General features: G+C 48.0%; 2 protein-coding genes across 3 annotated transcripts in view; one reads left to right on the plus strand and one right to left on the minus strand.

Annotated features, from left to right (window-relative positions):
• Window positions 1–13,189, minus strand: part of TSC2 (TSC complex subunit 2) — a 66,103-nt gene extending 52,914 nt beyond the window's left edge. Inside the window, 12 exon segments of the mRNA XM_032230153.1 lie at window positions 212–349; window positions 860–1,003; window positions 1,945–2,071; window positions 2,288–2,361; window positions 3,714–3,839; window positions 4,318–4,366; window positions 4,759–4,876; window positions 5,126–5,270; window positions 5,350–5,460; window positions 6,105–6,191; window positions 10,836–10,996; window positions 13,093–13,189. Coding sequence (XP_032086044.1) covers window positions 212–349; window positions 860–1,003; window positions 1,945–2,071; window positions 2,288–2,361; window positions 3,714–3,839; window positions 4,318–4,366; window positions 4,759–4,876; window positions 5,126–5,270; window positions 5,350–5,460; window positions 6,105–6,191; window positions 10,836–10,970 — 1,254 coding nt within the window. The 5' untranslated portion in view covers window positions 10,971–10,996; window positions 13,093–13,189.
• A 66-nt stretch (window positions 13,190–13,255) lies between these two features.
• Window positions 13,256–21,268, plus strand: NTHL1 (nth like DNA glycosylase 1). Of its 2 annotated transcripts, none has more exons than XM_032230160.1 (6): window positions 13,256–13,362; window positions 15,250–15,482; window positions 15,553–15,756; window positions 17,294–17,453; window positions 19,565–19,670; window positions 20,871–21,268. In XM_032230160.1, exons 1-6 carry the CDS (start codon window positions 13,311–13,313, stop codon window positions 20,992–20,994), a joined length of 879 nt encoding a protein of 292 aa, XP_032086051.1. In that variant the 5' UTR covers window positions 13,256–13,310; the 3' UTR covers window positions 20,995–21,268. The 2 variants fall into 2 exon arrangements, with proteins under 2 accessions (XP_032086051.1, XP_032086052.1); XM_032230161.1 differs by having other exon boundaries at window positions 15,586–15,756.
• Window positions 21,269–23,052: the final 1,784 nt, after the last annotated feature.

Raw genomic sequence — 23,052 nt, forward strand, 5'->3', positions numbered from 1 at the left:
CAGACTACCTGACCGTTTTTTTCTACGTGGCTGTAGCAAAGCATTGCATGCCAATGCCATCCAAGACTCCTCAGCTGGCTTTGACCAGAGGGCCTGGAAGACCGTCTAGAAGTGCATTAAATCAGCAACTGTGTGAAAGAGCACTTTGGGGCCGAATCAAATGACTAGAAGGGATCGCTTGAGGGGGGACATTTCCCACCCGAAGCCTTACAGGCCTTCGGTCAGCACATCGCTCCACAAGTTCGAAGTATCTCTCTTTGGAGCCGTGGAAGTCATTCTGGTCACACAGCTCCTCAACTGTGGTCAGCAAATCGTGGACAATGGACTTCAGTTCCTGGCTTTCCAAAGTCTAGAAGGCAGAAGGAAAAAAACCTCTTATTTCAACACACTGTCTAGCAGCTGCTTCCATTAACCCCGCTGCCTAAGAATGGAGGAAAATGCACATTCTTCCTAGCTACAGTTCATAACCCAAACAGTTAGACTTGAGACTCAGCTGATTTCCCCCAGCAATTATTTAATCAAGAGCCTCTATTTCTGTGAGAGTTCCAGATGCAGAACAGACACCGGTTGCTGGACCTTCCAGAAAAAAGCAAACTTCAAGCTGGAAACCAGGAAACAGACACATTTTCTGACCTAAATTTAGAGCAGTTGCCTTTGAGAGTAAGGATGGTCTCTGGAATCCTTGTGTTGTACCTGTTTACCTTCCTGCCAATAAATATTATTAATCCGAGTTTCTAGTGTTATTCTGTAGATTAACTATTACAAATCTAGACAGCAAGAACAACCTTCAATCCACACACACCAGAAGTTCACAATTTGGTCAGCTGCATAGCAAACTCTGCTCCACCAGGGCACCAACCTGTAGCTGCTCGACCAGCCGCTGCATGATATCCAAAAGGAGGTCCCAGGTGACTGCCTGGAGGTCCTTGCCGTATTTCTTAATCAGCCTTGTTATGGAGAGGACGATTTCGTAAGACACGATGGCATTGGGGGCTGACATGGCCTAAAAGGAAAAGCCCCAGTCAAGGAAAGAGCTGGTGAGTAGAAGCAGCGCTTGCACTCTCCCCAGAATGGCCCCTCTCCTCGTAAATTTTAGCCAGACAGTGGTGGAGGTACTCTTCTGCTGGGGCGAGGGGGAAAACAGAGCAGAAGTGGTTGACTCTACTTAGGGATTTTTATACACGTGCCATTTTTATATTCTATTATTATGTGTAGCTGCTTTCATCAGTATTATTGAAATCCAAAAGCTGCATCATTTTTTGTATTTTTGTTGCCCAAAACCATCTGGGAAGAAAGTGGTAGACATATTTTATAATAAAATTAATAACAAATCTAAATAGTAAACAAATGCTAGTGTTGTGCAAGTAAGACTCCAAGCCAGCAACTAGTCTGAGTAGAACTGGATGTTTGTGAAACATTTCAACCAAGAGAGGAATCCAGATGTTTATAGTTTCCTTAGATTTCTACTCACTCAGCGCTCTTATGAGGCTCCACATCTGGGATGGAAGCCACTAAGAAGAGAACCTTGTGTTTAGGGATCTCTGAATCTATCCCCTGCCCAGGTTCTCTTCTCCAGCATTCATCTAATTGTTCCTCCACCAAGGAGTTCAGAGATCTGTAAAAGACTCCCTTACCCAAATTGTATCCTAGTTGCTGATCTGCAGGTAGGCAAGGCAACCAATCCTCAACCAGAGTGAATATTCGGTGAACTTTACATCTAAGCTGGGACTGGAATATCACTTGCTTTACTATCAAGAACCCACAGCAGCCTTTGCAAGCGGGGAACTTTGGGAAGAGTTGGGTCAACTGCCACAAAGCCTCTGGCTTATGGTTGTGCTGCACTTGGAATTATTTGGAATAAAATCCAATACATCTGGAGGGCCCAAATTTTAGGAGGCAACTCTACACTCCTGTTTCAAACCCTTTTCAGAGTCTCATGTTTACCTTCAGGAAAGAGGGCAGTACGGATGTTGGTGAATTTTTGAGAGACTGCAGTCTGTGTGCACCCCACAAGGCCATCCCCACAAAGAAGACAGCTCCCCTCAGGAGGACAGCATCTGCCATGTAGGTCCTGAAAACAGATAACAGTGGGAAGCATCCCTAATCTTCCTCACAAAAATCTGCACAAGAACAACAGGTCCCAGCTTTTCTACATTTCCTACGTCAAGCTGAAACCACATTTCATTTTTGTGGCGCCCAACCATCTCTCTGCGCTGACAAGGTGGTCCTTCTACGTGCCACAACTAAGGCTTGCTCCCATCCCTGAGAAAGACATACAGCCACATACCTATCCTCCATGATCCGACACATGTTATAAATGGCACTATGACCCAGGTGAGTTCCCAACAGATTCCGCATGAGCTGAAGGACAAATAAGGGCTCTTAAGCGTACGGAATCCCAAGAATTGTACATAGAAAGTACTATACATTTTGCAACAAAGACATGAAGAGAGCACCAAGCCTGATGACAAATTTTCCAACAGAAATTTAATGAAGCTACATTTACATCAATAATGTGCTGTATGGTAGATGACTTGACATAAAAGGTAACGGTAAAGGTTCCCCTCGCACATATGTGCTAGTCGTTTCCGGCTCTAGGGGGCAGTGCTCATCTCCGTTTCAAAGCCAAAGAGCCAGCGCTCTCTAAAAACGTCTCCGTGGTCATGTGGCCTGCATGACTAAACACCAAAGGCGCACAGTACACTGTTACCTTCCTACCAAAGGTGATCCCTATTTTCTACTTGCATTTTTACATGCTTTCAAACTGCTAGGTTGGCAGAAGCTGGGACAAGCAACTGGAGCTCACTCCGTTACGTGGCGCTAGGGATTCGAACCACTGAACTGATCTTTCTGATCGACAAGCTCAGCATCTTAGCCACTGAGCCACTGCGTCCCTTAACTTGGCATACTATCTTCTAAAACATCACCCAAACATTTTCAATGCAAAATTCCTGCTCTTTAAAGCACAGATATGTGAAGTTGAATTTCAGATGTGTTTCTGTTGCAAAGCAGCCAATAAAGGGCTGAACCCCTGATCTATAAGTGATCTGTAAAACCTGGTCTGTAAAACTGATCTGTAAAACCTGGGGGTGGAAACCTGGGGAGGAGTGGTGCTGGAAGAATTATGAGTAAAAGGCAGCTCTTCAGGCCTTCTACCTGCCAACCTGACAGCTCCAAAAAGGACAGAGAGAGATCCACTCTGCATTATCCCAAATATTTTGTATGGAAGTTCTACTAGGGCATTAAGGCAAAAGGAGGCTGTTTGAAACCCATCCCTAGAAAATACCCGTTCCCATCCTAGATCTCAAAGCAACTTTCTCTGGCGAATAGAAGGACCTGGGCATGTTTGCCTGGAGAGAAGAACATTACCAGATCAGAATATTGCTTGGTTCGCAAATCTACATGACTGAATTTGCTGTTTGGGATTGAATTTGCCTTATTCAACTCAACCTACTTATAAAAATAGCACTAATCATAAACAAAGCACATTATGGCTTAGTATAGGACATGAACCAGACCAGTATACCAGGGCTTGCTTAACTATCATAAATAAACTCACAACCCAAACAGATTCTGACCTGGTTGATAGGTAAACCCAGCAGCAGGTTCCTTAAGCCACCACCTCCCCCCCCCAAAAAAAAACCTCCATGCTGCTGAGTTTTTCTCCTGCTGCTCAGCTGCTTCCTGCTCTGAGCCCGGGAGAAACGCCTCACCTTCCAGCAGGGCTCACAGAGCTCCTTCACATTGATGGTCCAGCACAAGGTGATGATGAACATCGGGAGGATTTCGGAAGGCAGGCAATTGTAACACACCACGGCATCCAACACCTGCAGGGAAACCTTGAGGGAAAAGATTGGGGTGAGGAGCTTCAGAGAAACGGGATTTTTGTATTTCATTTCTATTCTATCTCAACAAAAATACAAACGACTAAAGCAAACCAGGCAGGCATTTGATAAAAACAAGCTAATGCCGAGGGAGCAGCAAAGAAACCCAGCATTATCCTCATCTGAGCTAAAGCTGCAGTGCACGCAGTTCAGACATGGGGCCCTTCCCAGACCTCCACCCAAGGACACAAGCTGCCAGCCACAAAGTGACCCAGTGCGTGAAGAGCCCGGTACAAGCAGGCTTCCAACTGCCCCGCCAAGAGACGCTGGTGGGCAGACTGAATTCTGTGGCTAATGGCAGGAGGCGGAGGGATGGGTTGGAAGGTGTCGAGGGAGAAAGAAACAGACTCAAAGTCTCATTGTCCCAGTGCAGACCTCTTCCTATTTTTAAGGGTCCTTTTATCCCACCCACAACATTTATGTCACTGCTCACCTTAATGTCAACTGCAGAAGAAGTCTGAATGCACAAGGCGCAAATCATGCTGAAGGAAAGGAAAATCTGGTTTAGTGATTTGGTTGGTTAGCTTTGTTAACTGAACCTCCTGGGCAGAAATCTTAAATGTACAACTCAAGCCTGCCAGAAACACTCACCCACCTACCCCCAAAATCAGGCTCAGGTATGTGAAGGTTCTTCACTAGTTTATGGCTCATAGTTCCCTTAGGCTGCCATCTCAGTGAACGCAGCACTTGTACTGATACTGATATACTTTCTCCACAACCTAGCCAGCAAAAGGACCTGGCTCTATCACAATGATCGTTTCAGAGCAACCTCCTCCAAATTGAGTTGTCTAGGTACATTGGGGCCACAGAATCCAGAATTCCACAGTAATCATGCTTCCCTATAAGCAAGGGAAGATCTAAAACTTTGCCTTACTTGACCATGCCAGCAATGTAGTCATCCAAGTAGCAGCTGTTGAATTTCACTAAGTTGATCAACACCAACAGAAACTCTGAAGTCAAACCAGCTTTCATCCACTGAAGAACAAATTCAGCTGAAACAAGCAGCAACAAGAAAAGGGAGAAAATGCCAGATGCTGAACTGCAGAAAACATTCTATACAAACGACGGGTCAATACCTCGAGCTTCTAAATGACCCACACAAAAATTCCCCAGAGAGGTCCTTCCTTGTAAGACCAGGAGGAAAAAACCTTGCTGGATCAGACCAGAAACTCAAAACAGATGATGAGCTTTGGTCACCCCCTTCTCAGTACAAAAATTTACTGCTGAAACAAGGGACCTACCTAATTCCTCTTCCAAGTATGTTATGTGTTTTCCATTATCAGTCAGTGCCTTGAATACCTCTAGCCGCTCATGCAGGTCTTCATTGGACGGATAATCTTTAATCACTCTAAAAAAATGAGCTCGGAGAATCCCCAGCCTTTCACCCTTCAGGATAAAAGAAAGGGGTATACATTTTTGAAAAGGATGCTTCCTTCTAATACAGTTGCTTGGGAATGCAACTTACCTGTCCCATAATAATTGCCTGCAACAGATGGAGGACAGCATGCCGGGCCTCAGGTGGTCGATCTGGCTGCAGCATATCAGCTACCGCTTTCCAAATAGCTTCCACTGCATGCTAGAGGGGCACAGAAATATCAAAGATAGTTGGCTCCTTTGGTTTCTTCAGCTAAAATTGCATCAATTATAAATGTAGATCCAACAGCAAACATTTGCCTATTAGGTAACTGTGATATTTGTATCTTAACGTCACAGGGCTAGTTTCTGATTTATTATTTATTATCTGTCCTGTTCTAATCCTACCAGAAACATTCATGCCTTTTTAAAAACACTTTCCATTCTGTTTCAAAGTAAATGGATGCTCTCTCATCAATATATTGTAAGATAGGAACCAAACACTGTAGAATTTCAGATCATGTCTATTCTCAAATTAACAGCTTCTTTCTGACATTCTCTTCCAATGCCATATAACTACCCAAAGCCAGATCATCTTGAGAAGAAATGAATAAAAATATCTACTTTCAAAAGAAAAAAAAATGAGCCAGTTTTGCCTTCCTTTTATTTATTTAAACTCTGAATTTGCTCTCTCCCCTTTTCTACTAGGGAAGGCAAACAGAAATTCTCTGAGTGAGCCATCCAGGGTCCCACCCTCCATTCATTCCAGGCCATCTATAAATGGGGATCCATGTAAGATGTACAGTTCAGCAGCAGTGGAGTGGATCAGGCATTGATTTATCCAAAGAGCAAGCCCTGCATACTCACCTCTTCAAATTTCTTAGTTTTTGCCACCTCACAGATTTGTCCAATTGCTTTTATCCGATTGTTTAAACCACATTCTATGCTCAGTTCCTGAAAGACAAATATAGGCTTAGATCTGCAGAAGCAGCAGCAGGTTCACAGACAGGATAGTGACTCTACAAGTCTGACCACATCAAGCAGTGAAGGGACCTGAACTAGCACTTTCTGGTTAAATAATCTTACACACAAGCAAGGGGAAAACCTGGCCTTCCTTGCTCATGCCCTGTCCTCTGGGGAGAAACTCTGCTCTTACAGGTTAACAAATCCCTGTTTGCTGAGTTAGAGAACGTACAACTATAACAGGAACCAAAACTTCTAGGCCACAGTTGCCAAGCAGTTTCCCGCAGGTACCAACTATCCCACCTGACTTGCATAGTGTGAATGAGCTCCTTTTAGATTGAGATTGAGATTTGTTTTATTTATATGCCGCCCTATTCCCTACAGGGACTCAGGGCGGCGAACAACTCAAACGGGAAAGGGAACACACAAATATAAGACAAGCATTTAAGATAGCCAACAACCACACCTGTCGAGAGGGGAAGGGAGCTCATCAACCCCAGGCCTGCCGACACAGCCAGGTTTTAATGGCTTTTCGGAAGGCCAGGAGAGAGGTGAGGGTCCGAATCTCTGCGGGGAGTTCGTTCCAAAGGGCCGGAGCTGCCACAGAGAAGGCCCTCCCCCAGGTCGTAGGCCGATGGCATTGGCTGGTAGACGGAACCTGGAGGAGGCCGACCCTGTGAGATCTAATTGGTCTTTGGGAGGTAATTGGCAGTAGGCGGTCTCTCAAGTACCCAGGTCCAATACCATGAAGGGCTTTATAAGTTATAACTAGCACCTTGAAGCGTATCCGGAGACCGATTGGAAGCCAGTGCAGCTCGCGGAGGATAGGTGTAACGTGGGTGTATCGAGGTACACCCAGAATCGCTCGCGCGGCTGCATTCTGGACAAATTGAAGTCTCCAAATGCTCTTCGAGGGCTGCTCCATGTAGAGCGCATTGCAGTAGTCCAATCTTGAGGTCACAAGGGCATGAGTGACTGTTGCGAGTGCCTCCCGGTTCAGGTAGGGACGCAACTGGTGCACCAGGCGAACCTGGGCAAATGCCCCCCTGGTCACAGCCGACAAATGATGTTCTAAAGTCAGCTGTGGGTCCAGGAGAACTCCCAAGTTGTGAGCCCTATCTGAGGGGCGTAGAATTTTAGCCCCCAGCCTGAGTGATGGAATGCTAACCAAATTTTTGGGAGGGAAACACAACAGCCACTCGGTCTTGTCTGGATTGAGCGCAAGCTTGTTAACCCCCATCCAGACCCTGACAGCCTCCAGGCACTGGCACATCACGTCGACCGCTTCACTGAGTTGGCACGGGGCGGACAGATACAACTGGGTTTCGTCCGCGTATTGATGGTATTTTATCCCGTGCTGTCGAATGATCTCACCCAGTGGCTTCATGTAGATGTTAAACAGGAGGGGGGACAGGACCGAACCCTGAGGAACCCCATATTTCAGGGGCCTAGAGGTCGACCTCTGCCCCCCAACCAACACCGACTGCGACCTGTCCAAGAGGTAGGAGAACCACCAAAAAACGGTGCCTCCCACCCCCACCTCTCGCAACCGTCGCAGAAGGCTACCATGGTCGATGGTATTGAAGGCCACTGAGAGGTCAAGGAGCACTAGGATGGAGGGATGACCTCCATCCCTGGCTCTCCAGAGATTATCGGTCAGTGCGACCAAAGCGGTTTCCGTGCTGTAGCCAGGCCTGAATCCAGACTGAAAGGAGTCCAGATAATCGGCTTCATGCAAGGATCGTCGGAGTTGAGAGGCCACCACTTTCTCAACAACCTTCCCAATAAAGGGGAGGTTGGAGACTGGACGGTAGTTGTTCAAAATGGCTGGATCCAGCGATGGCTTCTTCAGGAAGGGTCTCACCACCGCTATCTTCAATGCCGGTGGGAAGAAGCCCTCCCGAAGAGAGGCATTCACCATCGCCTGGATCCAGCTCCGTGTCACCTCCTTGCTGTTCGCGACCAGCCAGGAGGGGCACGGGTCCAGTATACATGTGGCAGCACTCACCGCTCCCATGGCCTTGTCCACTTCATCAGGGGCAACAGGTTGAAAGTCAGTCCAGAGATGTCGTTCAAGACCTTCCCCCGGTACCCCGGCTGGTTCTGCACAATTGGAGTCCAGGTCCATCCAAAGCTGAGCAACTTTGTCCGCGAGGAACTGGACATATTCCTCTGCTCTACCCTTTAAGGGGTTATCCGCAACCCTCGTGTTTAGGAGGGAGCGGGTCACCCTAAACAAGGCGGCAGGGCGGGACTCGGCGGACGCTATCAGAGCGGCAATATAGTTGTTCTTGGTTGTCCGTATTGCCGAGAGGTATGCTCCGATGCAAACTTTTAAGAGTGCTCGGTCTGACTCAGATTTACTGGACCTCCAGCGGCGCTCTAGGCGTCTCTTTTGGCGCTTCATCTCCCGGAGGTCCTCGGTAAACCAAGGGGCCCTCCTGGATCCACTGCTGCGGATCGGCCGTAAAGGCGCAATCCGGTGGAGAGCCTCAGCCGCCACCGAGTTCCAAGTAGTGACTAAGGTCTCCACCGAGCTGCGGGAGAGAGTATCAGGCATAACTCCAAGCGCCGTCTGGAAACCCTGGGGATCCATAAGACGCCTGGGGTGGAACCACCTAATCGGTTCCTCCTCCCTACAGCAGGGGATTGGTCTCCGAAAGTCGAGCCTCAGTAGGAAGTGGTCCAACCATGACAGGGGCAAGGTCTCACTACCCCTCAGACCAAGATCACAACTCCACTGCTCCGAGAGAAATACGAGGTCGAGTGTGTGACCCGCCGAGTGAGTCGGACCCTGGATTACTTGGGTCAAGCCCATGGCTGTCATGGAAGCCATGAACTCCTGTGCTCCATCAGAGTGTTCGCCGAGCGAGGGCAGATTGAAGTCCCCCAGTATCATAAGTCTGGGGAACTCAACTGCCAGCTCAGCTACTGACTCGAGGAGCAAGGGGAGGGCTGTTGTCACGCTGTTGGGAGGCAGGTATATTAACAACAAGCCCACTTGACCCGCAAGGTCCATTTTAGTTTTAAGTATGATTCTGGTCCCTCTAAGTTTCTCAGAAAATAAAAATGAAGCCCAGCTGCAGCACTGCTTGTACCCAGAATAAGAAAAAAAAGGTGGGGGGGGGAGATGACTTAAGTATTATCCTGAGGGAATAGGAAGTTTAAGATGCAATGGACAGCAGTCTAGTGAACAGAGCTTAGAAACTGCTTGTTTTTCATATACTGGTAACATTTTGTATGGATTGGAAACTCCCTACAGCAGCCACGAAGTTCAATGTGTTCTCAAAACTCTAAAGGCACGCATCAGCCTCAAAGATTGGGGGCCATTGGTGAAAGAATTACCTCTCCAATACGGTATCCTTCCCATCACAATCACAGCCCACCCCCAGCAAACAACAGTTCAGGATGTCCAGTTGTCAATATATTCTTTCTTTCCTTTCTCTTTCTTCCTTCCTTCCCCTCCCTTTCTTAAAATTGTTTGCCACCCAGCTCTCCACAAGACAACACTGGACAGCTTACAATATTAAAATGAAACTACAAATATATGTATAGATATATAAAATCACATTAAAAATTACAATAGACTACAAGTTTTAACTAAAAATGGGGGAGGGAGAATATTCAGGAGGGAAGGTGGGAATTGGGGCCCCATGCCAACTGCAGAGCCAGGTCTTCAGGCTCTTAGGGAAAGTCAAGATGATGGGAGCCCACCTCATGGGGCAAGAGGTTCCAAAGGGCTTTGGGGTTTAAGACACTCGTAAATCAAAGCTAGTTAACTCTGGTTAGTTACATAAAGCAATTCCATCAGGATGGTGTCACTGCATCCCCTCAGCTGCACAGTAATAGGGAGAAAGGGTTATCTTTTAAAGTAGAATACCCTTTAAATATAAAGGGGATTTAAACATATGTTTGTGTGTGTGTGTGTGTGTGTGTTGTATTTGTGCTGATAAATAAATAAAGGGAGACTATATCTATATCTATCTATATCTATATCTATATATATGTATCTATGTATGTATCTATGTATGTATCTATGTATGTATCTATGTATCTATGTATGTATATGCATATGCATATATGTATATATATGATATATATATATATGTATATACATATATATCTATATACGTTATGCATTTGTGCTGATAAATAAATAAAGGGAGACTGGTATAGATCTATTTCAAGCTATTTAGCTCTCATCAGCTAACTATACCCTTACTGGGATTCGAACCTGGGCTATATTACAGAGAAAGGAAGCAGTATGCTTCCTCCCATATTTGGGCATACCAGGGGTTGTGACACAATACACACACACACACACACACACACATATGTTATATATATTCATATCATGACTATCAGGATTTTATGCTTAGAGCATATAGTACACAGATATTGTCTTGCATCTGAAGACGATATGACTACTGGTAATTCATTTCACTAAACCAAAATCTATTAAATTGAGGATTTAATTTATTCACAAATTCTTGAGGAATCCCAATCAAAAGGCAATTTAAAGAATCTAAAAAATCTTTGAAATTAAAATCTGTATATTAATTTTCTTTTCTGGCATCTATTACAATTCTTGGCTCTTAATATAAGTTCCAGGTTTGGAATATTTCTGAATGTTACCTTGAGTATTTCTGCAGTGATGATGAATTCTGTCTGTTTTCCTTCAGATGACTTAGAATTGGGCCTGGATGACAGTCCTAGGAGGCTCTTAAACTTCTCCTTTAGCCCAGGATCTTTACTTGGTGGTTTTGCCATTGTTAACTAAGACAGCATCCAGGAAACTGTATGGAGAGAAGATTGCTTCATCAAGGGAAAATAGTTGAGATTTTCTCAATGTAACCCTCCTGAGATAGAAGCTTAAGAGAGACAAAGAAAAGTAGGCAATCCACTCTATGCATGCTTAAACATGGCATACAGGTAAGCTGCTTTATGGAATACAACATATATCCAACTTAGTCAGGAATTCTTCCCCTTTATTTTAAAAAAGCTACCACTGAAACAACCACCAAATTCTGTGCATAAAATGTTATCAATTTATATGAGGAGAACCAGTGTGGTGCTCTAGTTAAGAAAATGTATGGAAGAGCCTCAACTCCCTTTTAGTCCTGAGGCCATTGGCTGAGCCAAAGAGCCAAACTCTGAACCAAACTGGCCTTGCAGAATTATGATACCAGAAAGTTTATAGTGGGGAACTGAATACCTCTCGGTGGTCCCTCAGTTCCTTGGACTATAGTTTTTAAACAAGAAGAAAAAAAAACAAAGCCTTCCTCTTGAAATGGAACAAGGCAGTTTCATAAACGAGAACCTGAAAATAATTACATTCAGACCAACAAGTTTTCTTTTCACCATACTGAAAGGCATGACCATACAAATTCAAGGTATTTTAGTTTTAAAAAGATAATTACTACAGGTCTGTAGGTATTAGCATGCTGGTTATTTATTAAGATAAGTTGATGTTATAAATCTACCTTGTTTTCCGATTCTCAAAGTTCTAGAAATAGTCACACTGTTCTTCCCAAACACTAATGGTAGTTAATCATTACAATAAATCTTATTTTTCAGTCTGGATAGAGCACTTCAAACTTTATTATTCAACAACTAGTTAGTGGATTAATATTAATATGTGGAGTAATAATATGTATTCCACTAGTACTTATAAAAGCTTTTTGAGCTGAAATAATTGTATTGAGAGCATGAAAGATTGGTTTATTGATCTCATATTTATTGCTGGTTGTAAATAGCTTGTTAGTATTTTTAGAAATTATTATTTCTAGAATATTTCCAGTGTAGAAAACACAAAATGGCTCATAAGAATATGGTGTTACTGTAACAAAAAGAGAGCATTTTGGAAGTAACATGTCTCATAATTTTTACTCTATCACCTTTTCATTAATCAAGCTATGCTTCAGTGAGCTACTGTTTTAATTAGGTTTAAGAGTTATTCATGCATTCATTTCAGGAACGGAGCCCTTAAGCCATTCAGCATCGCAGGCACAGGAAGAGAGCCAGGTTTCTAGAGCCCCAGGAAAGTCCAAGGGCCATTCTCCTGTCCAAGGGAGGATGCTCCATGGCCGAAGCTACCCTTTGCTCCCTGCCAGCTGACTCTCCCGGCTGATGGGCTTTGCAGGAGACCCTCCTGCTCAGCTCGCTTTCATGGGACTAGATCCCCCCCCCCCTTATCCCTTCTGGGAACATACTCGGTGCTCAGCCCTCCTCTTTCCCTTCCCGCAGGCACCCAGGGAGGATGGCTGGGCCGAGAGGGCATGGACCAAATCTGAACGGCCCCCCGGCCCCCCACCAATCTCTAGCCCGGCGCCTGTTTCAGCCCTCGGCCATCTCCTGGCTCGCCTGGCTGCGAAGGCTTCGCGGGCGGCGAAAGGGACCACGAGCAGGAAACCCTTTATCCGCTGCCCTCCGCCGGCCCCCGCCCTCTCCTTCAGCCGCCGGAGGGCCTTTGCCAGCCGCGCTCCCCCCCCTCAGGCCGGGCCCTGAAAGGCAGCTGTGCCGAGGGAGAAGCCCGAGAGAGGCCGCCCAGCCCCTCCAGGCACGCGGGCCACGGCCTGCCTCTCCAGGGGCTCCTCGGGGCAGCAGCGGCCACCGACCCGCTTCCCTCCGGCTCTGCGCCGATTCTTCGGGTCGTACACGGCTGCCGAAGACCAGCGCGGCCGGTGCTCTCGATCCGAAGGGCGGCCCCGCTGCCACCCTCGGCCTTCTCCGGGAGTTGCAGCCCGATTTGCCGAGCGAGCCCCGAAGAGGATCCGCCGCCTGCCCCGCCTCCTCCCGGGCAACTCAGCGGCCGCACCGACCCCCCGCCCGGGCCGCTCCTGGCCTCCCCCCGCCTTTGCCTCCCCCCGGCGTTCCCGCGGCCGCCTCCCACCTCAGCCCTGCGGGAGAAGCCGGGGAGCCACCGGGGCGCCGCCGACTGACCGGCCTGCCTGAGGAGAGTCGCGGCGCTCCGACTGCAAATCCCGTAAACAGCCCCGCCCCCCCGCCAGCCGAAGGGCCGCTGAGCTTCCGGCGTGGGGCTCAGGCGGCGGCGGAAGAAGGCTCTGGCCGCGGTGCACTGTGGGGGCTGTAGTCCCGGGTGGGCGGGCCATGTGCGCGGGGCGCAGCTTCGCAGCCCGGCGGCGGCTGAGCAGAGCCCAAGGTGAGGCGGGGGAGGGGTTGCCCGGGGTCCCCCTCTGCTCCTCGCTGGAAAGGGGGGCCACGGGGGCTAAGGCGGAGCGGGGGCCTTATGCCGGGCACTCCCTCCGCCCCCCCCCAGCCGACCTCCGCCTAAGGGAAGGGGGCGACCGGTGGCTGGAGGGCATCGCCACTCTCGGGCTCCCCGCAGCCGCTTCCCCTTTTCTTGTTTGGGGCGCGGAGCGGCTGCGGGAGGCTCCGGCGCTCTGCCGCTTGGAGAAAAGCCGGCTGCCCTTGTGGGTGGGTGGGGGAGGCTGGGCGCCTTCTGGGGAGGGACCTCCGGAGCCCCACAGGACGGAGCTGACGCCCCTCCGCCGCCGCCAACCAGGCTTCCCAGTGGCAAAAGCCGCACCGGTGCCATCTCCGGAGGGTCCTCGGTTGGAAGGAGGCTCCGCTGGGCTTGGGCAGGCGAGGCTCTTTCCTCTGCTTGGCTTGGTTGTCCCAAAGGGCCTTTTTTTTTTCCTCAAGAGGCAACCGGACTTTCTTGTTTGTCTTTAAAGACGTTTCACTTCTCATCCATGAAGCTTCTTCGGCTCTTCAGAGAGCTTCTGAGGAAGCTTCTTGGATGAGAAGCGAAACATCTTCAGAGAACAACAAGGAAGTCCAGTTGCCTCTTGGGGAAAAAAAGCCCCTTTGGGACAACCAGGGCCTGGGTGACGGAGAATCTCCATAGACGTTAAGCACCGGGAGTGGGCCTTCCTATTCCTGTCAAGGGAAGGGGGACAGCTGGGGGGGGGGGAGGTCCGGGAGGACTGAGAATTTCCGCAGACATTGAGGATTAGGGGTGCTTGCCACCTTGAGTTATTTTATAAAAATAATAGGGAGAGGATACAAATAAATAAAACTCCAGTCATTGACAAATACTGTCAGAATTTTGAGAAGAGATAATAGCAATGGAATTTAATCTAGATAAATATGCTACACTAGCAGTAGTTTGGGGTGAAATCATATCCATTAATAGAATTAAAATGTTGAATAGCTAAACGATCAGGAGCCGTTAGGATGAAGCTTACAAGTACTTAGGCATTTTCTAGTTGGATTACATCAAGCATAAATTGGGCACAAATGTGATAAGGAATGCATTCAAGGAATGAGAAAAGTGCTAAAAACAAACATGAATGGTGGAAACACAACAAAATCATCAATGGTGGAAACAATAGCAAAGCACATACGCTATATTGCCAAAAGTATTTGCTCACCCACCCACATAATCAGACTCAGTTGTAAGCGAATACTTTTGGCAGTATAGTGTATCTGTGATATAATATACAGTTGCACTCATTAACTAGACCAGGGGTCCCCAAACCACAGTTTGTGGCCTAACGCTGGGCCATGCAAACAAGCAAAGAAGCCCCATCCATGGGATGCAGGCAACATGTGAAACCATGCCCCCTCCTCTCCATGGAACCGGTCCCTGGGGCCAAAAGGTGGGCCGCTGAACTGGCAATTTGGACCAAAAAAGAATGCACAAGGCATCACCTCTCCTTGGTGATATTGATACATTAGGCCTGCCTTGCAAGAAATGGATGCAGAGATTTACTTTGTCAAGCAAAATGTTTGTGGGAAAGAGCCAAGGACAAGCTTTGATGCAAGTCTTTTTCCTCATGAGCTTCTCAGAGCCTTCACGAGTGAGGGAGGAAGAAGGAGAGGATCGCAGTCGCAGTAGCTGGCCTCCCAGTTGCTACCCTGGTGTTCACCTTTGACTCTTCCTGATTCAATGTCTTCTCTTTCCTTTGGCCAAGTTTGAAAATTTCATCCTATCTTGTAGCTCTTGGATGAAATGAACCAAGAGCTTTTCTGACTCTCCCATTGCTTATTTGAGTGTGTCTGTGTGTTCCATTATGTGTCACAGCACCAACAGAAATCTGCATAAGAAATCTCCGGAGGGGGAGGAAAGTCGGCATTGCCTACGAACCCTCAGAGGGAAACGGGGCAGCAGAGACCCCTGAGCCCAAGAAGCAGAAATGGGAACCGGTCAACTGGGAGCAGCAGCTGGCCAACATCCGGGAGATGCGGAGGGAGAGGAATGCCCCAGTCGACCAGATGGGAGCTGGGGCATGCTTTGATAGGGAGGCTACTCCGGAGGTGAGCAGGGCAGCCAGGAAGCGGAGGAGGGCCTAGGCCTAGGGGAACCCCAAGCCAACCAGAAACACAGAGTCCCCCTGCCTCTCTCCCTTCTGCTTGGCAGGTGAAGCGCTACCAGATTCTGCTGTCACTGATGCTTTCCAGCCAAACAAAGGACCAGGTGACCTCCGCGGCCATGATGCGCCTGCGGGAGCACGGCCTGACGGTGGACCGGATTCTGGAGACTGACGAGGAGGTGCTGGGCCGGCTCATTTACCCCGTCGGCTTTTGGAGGGTGAGTGATTTGCTACGTGCTGAATGGAAGAGCCAGGGAAGCACGGTTAATTTGTACGTTAATCTACTCTCTGATTTCCATGGAGAACTTCTGCCACCCACTCACCCCATCCCAACCCTGTGAGGTCGGCTGATGGGGCTCAAAGCTTTACAAGCTTTGGAGCTTCACAATCCGTCTTAACAGCTTTGCCAAAAGAGGCCCTGGCCAATTGTGTGTGAGTGTGGCTGTTACATTCCTTACCAAATTACTTGGCATCCTCAGTGCGCTACAACTTGTTCCATCTTCTGCCTGCACAGAGCAGCCCAAGTAACCTCCTGCTGATTAGGAGATGCTGCTCTGCACATCCCAGGATGGCAAGGAGACCTGCTGGCAGAGGGTAAGGGTCTGCCTCTCTGTCCCCTTCGGTGTCCCCTTTGATTTCCTGGCCAAGCTTCACAATGCAGGCTTTTGTGTTTATAACTTTGCTTCACAAAGGAAAATTTAAGGGCAAAAAAAAATTCTACCAAAACATATTCTAATAAAAATATCTAAAATAAAAAAGTATGTATAAGAGCCATGGTGACACAATGGTTAGAATGCAATATTGCAGGCTAACTCATTGCTCACTCCGGCAGTTCAATTCTCACAGTTGACTCAGCCTTCCCTCCTTTCGAGGTCAGTAAAATGAGGACCCAGATTGTTGGGGCAACAGGCTGACTCTGTAAAACTGTGATTCCCTCTTTCACCTAGTTTCTTCTTCGCTCTCACATTGACAACAATCGGAAGCGGGGATGGATGGTATATCCGGGAGGGAATGGAATGCCAACCTGCAAATTATGAGGCCCTGCTGCTAACCCCAAGGTCACGCAGCACTGGTGTTTAAAAGATCGGACTGTTCCTATAACAAAATAAACGGATTTAATTGGGCAACGCAATGAACTGAGTGGGATGGCCAAGGGGGAAAAGCAAGTCCGACTATGTAGACTTCCACGTGGGAAACCCAGAGCTGGTTTTGCTTCTTCTGTGCCAATGTAGTGTATTCAATAAAGTTTTCCTTTTGTCCAAGGAATTCTCTAGCTGGACAGCTGACACTTAGAGAGGAATGTGAAGCACTTTTGTGTAATATCTAAGTCTAAGTGCTATTGCTGAGTGCTATGGCACATTCTGAACCTGTGAAATACATTGCCCTAATGTGGTGATGGTGACCACCAGCCTGGATGGCTCTAAGCTAAGGCAGGTTAGATAAAGAATGGAAAAGGATAATCTTTGGAGGGCTGCTGGTCTTGGACGGCTTTTCAAAGGGTTTAGAGAAGTCTATGGAGGATTATAGTCTTGAGACTTCCATGTTACTTCTAGACAGCTGTCTCCAAATACTATTTGAAGGGGAACAGTGGTGGAACAGAGAAAAAGAAGGTCTTTTTTTTGAGTTGCAAGAACTAAGTTCCCTTGGGGCCAGCTGGTTAGGACACAGTAGGAAAAGGATTAGCCTTGGTCTGATCTGGCAGGGCTGTTCCTCCTCCTGAGTTAGCTCATTGACTGACCTTTTCATGGGCTGCAGAACAAGGTGCGATATATCCAGCAAACCACAGCAATCCTGAAGCGGGACTATGCTGGCGACATCCCACAAACTGTTGCAGAATTAGTGAAGTTGCCTGGGGTCGGTCCGAAGATGGCCCACCTGGTGATGGACATTGCCTGGAATAATGTCTCGGGGATCGGTATGTCTCTTGTCATAGTGTCTCTGTCTTTTGGGGGAACAAGCATTCAGCTAATTCTCGCACATTTAGATTTCACGTATCCACTTCATATTCACTAATGTTCCCGTCTTCCAATCCTTCATCTTCCAATTTCTGTTCAGCTGGCATATTTACATCTGGATTGCCCAAACTTCAAAACTCAGATTTAGTTATTTATTCATTCGTTCATTCATTTACAAGCCCTCACTTTATGACCAGTCGCTTAGCAACCATTCAAAGTTACACAGCCCCGCTCCCCTTGGTTGCTTATGATCCTCTCCTGAAGTTATGACAGCCACTGCTGCCCCCACTGCCTCCCCCCTCGGCCAGCAGTCACAGGATGCCTCGGCCGTTGCTCTGCATTTATGGGCATTTGCAGCTTTAAATCCACAGCATTCACTTAATGACTGCCACAACAAAGTCATAAAATCGAATGGGTGATGTGATTTATGACCCTCACAACTTACAAGATGATGAGTGGTCTCCATTGTGGTTCTAAGTTGAAGACCACCTGTGTGTTTCAGTCAATTTACATGATCTTGTTCTTGAAACAGTTCCCTGGGCAGCCCCTGCTGAATTAAAACTTGGTCACAGTAATGCATGTAATGGGAGCCAAGGACCAGAACTGTCCCTACCAATCACATCCATCTCAGGAACTTCACACATCTCCTCCTAGGGAAACAGGCGTGTTTTTGAAAGTTTTCTGAAATGCCAGGAAGATCAGAGCCAGAGTGTGGCCTCAGCTGGGACACTATGCCTCCTCTTCACAGCCTGTTTTCCTTCTTACCTTCTGGGAGGGGCTTCCTGGTATCCGAAGCAGAACATCCAGATTCAGTCAGAATTTGTTCCCTGTAGCATCAACTTTGTGAACTCTTAAGTTTCCTCTTTCTACTACGTATTCAAAATGGGCAGTGAAATCTATCTATCTTTCTGGGGGTTGGCATGAAAGCTGCCTGCCGGCCACTTTTTTAGCCAGCCCAAATTTCAGACGGGAATAAATAAAAAGGGATGGATCTTAAAGGATGGTCACAAGCCATGGGGGGAGGGGGAGGCCGGAGGGGGGACATCTTGACTGGCATCCAGCTGCAAAAGCTTGTCCTACGGGATTGGGCAGCATATAAATTTATTAAAAGTTAAAGTTTGCGGCTCAGTAGCTCTGCTTGGAGTCTCTCTGCCACATGATGGAATTCTCCAGCAGGGGGCACTGCGGTGCCTTCTTGGCTCTTTATTCTGCCCTGCTTTCCTGAATGCTGATGAGCGATGGGGGGGGCGGGGGGGGGCTTTCATTTGAGGGAAATACAGCTTGTTGATTCCTGATGAAGGGCTCCTCGGCTGTGAGGGTAGTTGAGAAGGAGTTGTAGGGCAAAGCAGCCATTAAACAGATCAGCAGGGATGTTGGAAATGGTCTCCAGTTCGATTTCCTATTGACGATGAATATGCCATGGACAGTCCTGCTACTCCTGGGAGCCCCTTTTGGAGCCTTTCCTATCCAGGCAACTGATGTTCTCCTCCTTCCAGGGTCTCCAGTCGTGGTGGGAACTGGTAGAGAAAGCTTGGGATCAGAAAGTCTTCAGGTTTCTGCTTGTTTCTCCATCCGCTTCTTACTGCAGGAGCTTCATGTAGCCCTTGGCTGAATAAAAGGCCTTCAGCCTGTGACTGCAGGTTTTGTTCATGAGAGGGAGGAGAATCAGGGGGCTGAGTTGGGAAAGCGCCAGAAGGCCCTCTGCTTCAAGGCAGCGGCTAAGGTGTCTCCCCACACTGAGAGCCACAGACCAAATTGCAGGCTTGGATCATCTGACCCGGCCCTCTAGAAAACCAAACCCTTGTCAAATGTCTAGTCAGCCTTTGTTGAACTCTCCAGTAAATCCATGGCCTCCATTCTAAGATCTCCTTCTGTGGGCCAAACCGGGATTTCTCTACACTTAAACAAAGGCCATTTTGCAGTCTCAGCTGATTGATTGGGCTGCAACTGTCCTCCCAAGGGGATCAAATGCCCCCATTCAAGGAGCTGGGGATGCATCTGATTGCAGCAGGGAGGGGCTTCGCCCAGTCCTTGTTTAGGAAAGCCGCCTCTTTCTGATTTTGAACTACAGGTGTGGACACGCACGTGCACCGGATTTGCAACAGGTTAAAGTGGGCAAAAAAGCAAACAAAACTTCCAGAGGAAACGAGGCAAACCCTGGAAGAATGGCTGCCCAGGTGAGCCTGTCCAAACTGGCCCTAAACATTTCACTTCTCTCCCTCTCCCTTAGTCTCCGTGTGGGATCCCAGCTCCCATGATTCTTGTGCAAGGACATTGAATTAAGAAACTCCCACAATACCATTCCTTATTAAGCGGATGAGATGGAAGCAAAGGCCCTTCAAAACTGGTCTCCAGTTGACCTTTCCTTCCGGTATTGCCTCTTTAAGGGGGTGGGGGTGGGTTCTGTTTTTCAAGGCTCATCACATTTTCCTCTCCGGAACTGGGATCAACCGTGGAAAAGCTCAGGTTTCTCTGCAAAAAAATGGGGGTGGGGCTTTGAGCCAGTTTTGACTCCTGGTGAGTCCCCTGCAGTTTTCTTACCAACATTTTCAGGAGCAACCGCCTACGTGCTTTGAGATGGGACTAGAATTTGTGGACTCTCAGTTTCAAGTCTGGTGCCGTAACCACAGTGCCAAAGCAGCCTTCAATCCCGTTCTCTGGAATACAGGCTAAAAAATGCTCGCCTTAAGGTCTGCATTCCATATGTATCCACCAGCAGCACTGCTCCTTCCAATGGGACCGGCACACTTTCTCACTCGGAAGAGGGCAAGGCCCCTTTTCCACCATACTCCATCTTCCCATTTATTTCAGTGTTGTAGCAAAGGGTTGACTTTGGACCTACAACAACAGAATTTGAGTGTTCTCCTGTAGGAAATTTCTCACAGTTGTAGGACTTTGGTCAAAGCATTCTCTCTCCCATCACAATGGAGGGGGCAGACCTCAGTGCACCAGCCAACACCTCACTTGTTAATGAGAGTTAAAGAGCAGCTCCAGACTTGCCAGGTGTCCCCGAGGAATCCACCTAACCCTGGGGATTATTCATGGAAGGTGGCTCTAAAATGCCTCCTCCAACCCAGGACAAAGAGAAGAGTTCTGGTGGGGCAGGGAGCAGCCTCTGTGCTTGCACTTCGATAAATGGGGTGTGGTGGCAATTTCACTTCCCTTTAGTGTCGGAGACCAACTCACCCTTATTGCTTGACCCTCCAGAATTGTAGTTATTTCCTGGTGTGATGTCCCCTTGGGTCTCACCGGCTGGGAATTGTCTTCCTGCGACATCTGAGGGTGGGCTGCTTCAGGCATCGCTGGATATCAAAGTTGTGCTACTTTTTCTACCACACTAAAATGTTTTTTTCCTCTCCCTGCTCTGCTGCTTGCAGGACTCTCTGGAGTGAGTTAAACTGGCTCCTGGTTGGCTTCGGGCAACAGATTTGCTTGCCTATCCGTCCACGCTGCAGTGAGTGCCTCAATAGGAACATCTGTCCGGGATCCACAAAGTGCTGAGGAACAGCCCACCCCCACCCCCAGCCTCTTTGTCTCAGGGCTTCCGTTGCTTGGGAGAAGCTGTTTTCCACTAGGCCGAAACTTGGAGCCCGTCCCAGGAACTGCAGTGCCTCCTTGGACAAGGAGGAGGTCTCCCTGTCCGCCATCTCTGGGCACGGAAGTGCCAGACTGGGATTTCATGCTGCCTCTTGAGCCTCCATGAAAAGGCTGCTATCTGGGAAGGATGGACTTTACCCAGCAAGCACTTTTAATAAATAAAGTATGTGGGAAGAGACTTAGGCTGGCTTAATTCAAGAGGGGTGTCTGGAAGGAGAAGGAATGACTGTATAGATCTGGGGCAGGCAAGGGCCTCCAAGGTGTTTATTTATATTTATATTATATTAAATATAGCTGGTTTCCTCACTTAAGGAACAAAATCTCTGCAAATGAAATGAAAATAAACTATCCGGTAAAATGCTTGAAGCAGCAACAATGACACCACAATCCTAGAGAGCAATAGGGACAGATTGGGACAGCAGGGAGGGACAGATTGGGACAGCAGGGAGGCCCAGGCAGCGGGTGCCCAGCCCGGCATTCTTCAGAGAAAGACTGGTGCCCAAAGCAAGCGAAATTGGTGCAACCCAGATGCTGGAGGAGCCAAAGCCAGCCCATTGCAGAACTGCAGTCCCCTGGGCTTCTAACACCCCACCCCACCCCGCTGTTGATGAATCTAAGAGTTGGAAGGGACTCAAGAGGTCATCAAAATCAACTCTGCACACTGCAGGTTTCACTACACCAGTGTAGTGGACTTCAACTCCACAAGTTGAAGTCCACAAGTCTTAAAGTTGCCAAGTTTGGGAACCACTGCACTACACCATCCCCAGTACATGATGAATAGAATCTTAAGGGTTGGAAGAGGTCATTGTAATTGTCAGAGATGCTGGGAACTGCCAAGTCTGCCTCTTGCCCCAAAAGCCAACTCAAGCGGGCAACAGAGTTTAAGGATGTGATAGCGTTTAAGAGACCAAGGGAGCATGCTTGCTCAGCTCTTGACTAGTTTGTGCAGATGCAACTCTACAGACAAAGGGGCCTCATGGTTGAACTAGGACCAGAGGGGCATCTGTTCAAAGCCATGGAGAATTGGTAGGTTTCTTAAGCAAGGAAACCAGCCATACCAGCAACTCAACATCGGGAGGGGGGGGGGGGTTTGAAGGAAGAAGTGCTCCAACTCCTGACGCAGAGGGGATGTAGGTCTTACCATAAGGAACCCAGCAGAATCCCAATGAGGTGGCTGCAGGTTGCAGAGTGGCCTTTCCAGCCTTGCCTCGGCTTTGAGGGTTTTGGTTTCTCTGTCGCATACCAGACTGGTTCCCATTCCCCCCCCCCCTCAACCTCCTACCTGCCTGGAATCTGCATTTCCAATACTCTTCACTTGATGCCAGCAACTCAGTCATCTGGTCCGACATGCAGTCTCAGGAGCCCGCACCAAGGTGGCTCAGACTTGGAAGCAGTTACGACCATTCTGAGGAGAAGCCGATTGAAGTCTGATTCTGGGCAGAAAAGGCCATGTCTCGATGGGAGGGGGGGAGGTTTTGATGCATTCACACCCTACTACACCAACAGCTGAATGGACATAATAGGATCCTAAATGAATTGTCAGTCTACATTTTCACATTTTAAAACAAGCAAAAGCATCCGTTGTTACTTCCCAGCCACATTTGGTCTTTGGCAAGGTTGAGCGATGAGACTTCCTGCACAAAAAGATAAATCTAGACCCAAACTAAGTTTTGTCTGCTATCATTTACATTAGTTCATCAGCAATGAATGCAGGTGATGCTGCTTATTTTTCTAAACATTTTCTTGTGCTACATTGAAAACTAAAACTTAGCAACATTAAATGTTGCTAATTAGTTAATGCTAACATTAACTAAGGGTGGCCGCAATGCAGTGGGGTCATGACGCAATTAAGGCCCCTCCCTGTTTACCTGTGCCACATGTGCAACCCAAAAGGGGCTTCAATCCCACAGTGGTGGTGGTCTTCGTGCCACACAGAAGCCTGACCGACATCAGCAGTCAGGA

Source organism: Thamnophis elegans, chromosome 14, assembly GCF_009769535.1.
Source record: "Thamnophis elegans isolate rThaEle1 chromosome 14, rThaEle1.pri, whole genome shotgun sequence".
Classification (NCBI taxonomy): Eukaryota; Metazoa; Chordata; class Lepidosauria; order Squamata; family Colubridae; genus Thamnophis; species Thamnophis elegans.

Bases quoted from the DNA above. Each gene is read 5' to 3' on its own strand.
- NTHL1 (XM_032230160.1), top strand. From the start codon at position 13,311: ATGTGCGCGGGGCGCAGCTTCGCAGCCCGGCGGCGGCTGAGCAGAGCC. The intron at 13,363-15,249 runs GTGAGGCGGGGG...TATGTGTCACAG, and splicing joins GCGGCTGAGCAGAGCCCAAG to CACCAACAGAAATCTGCATA. The intron at 17,454-19,564 runs GTATGTCTCTTG...TTTGAACTACAG, and splicing joins GAATAATGTCTCGGGGATCG to GTGTGGACACGCACGTGCAC.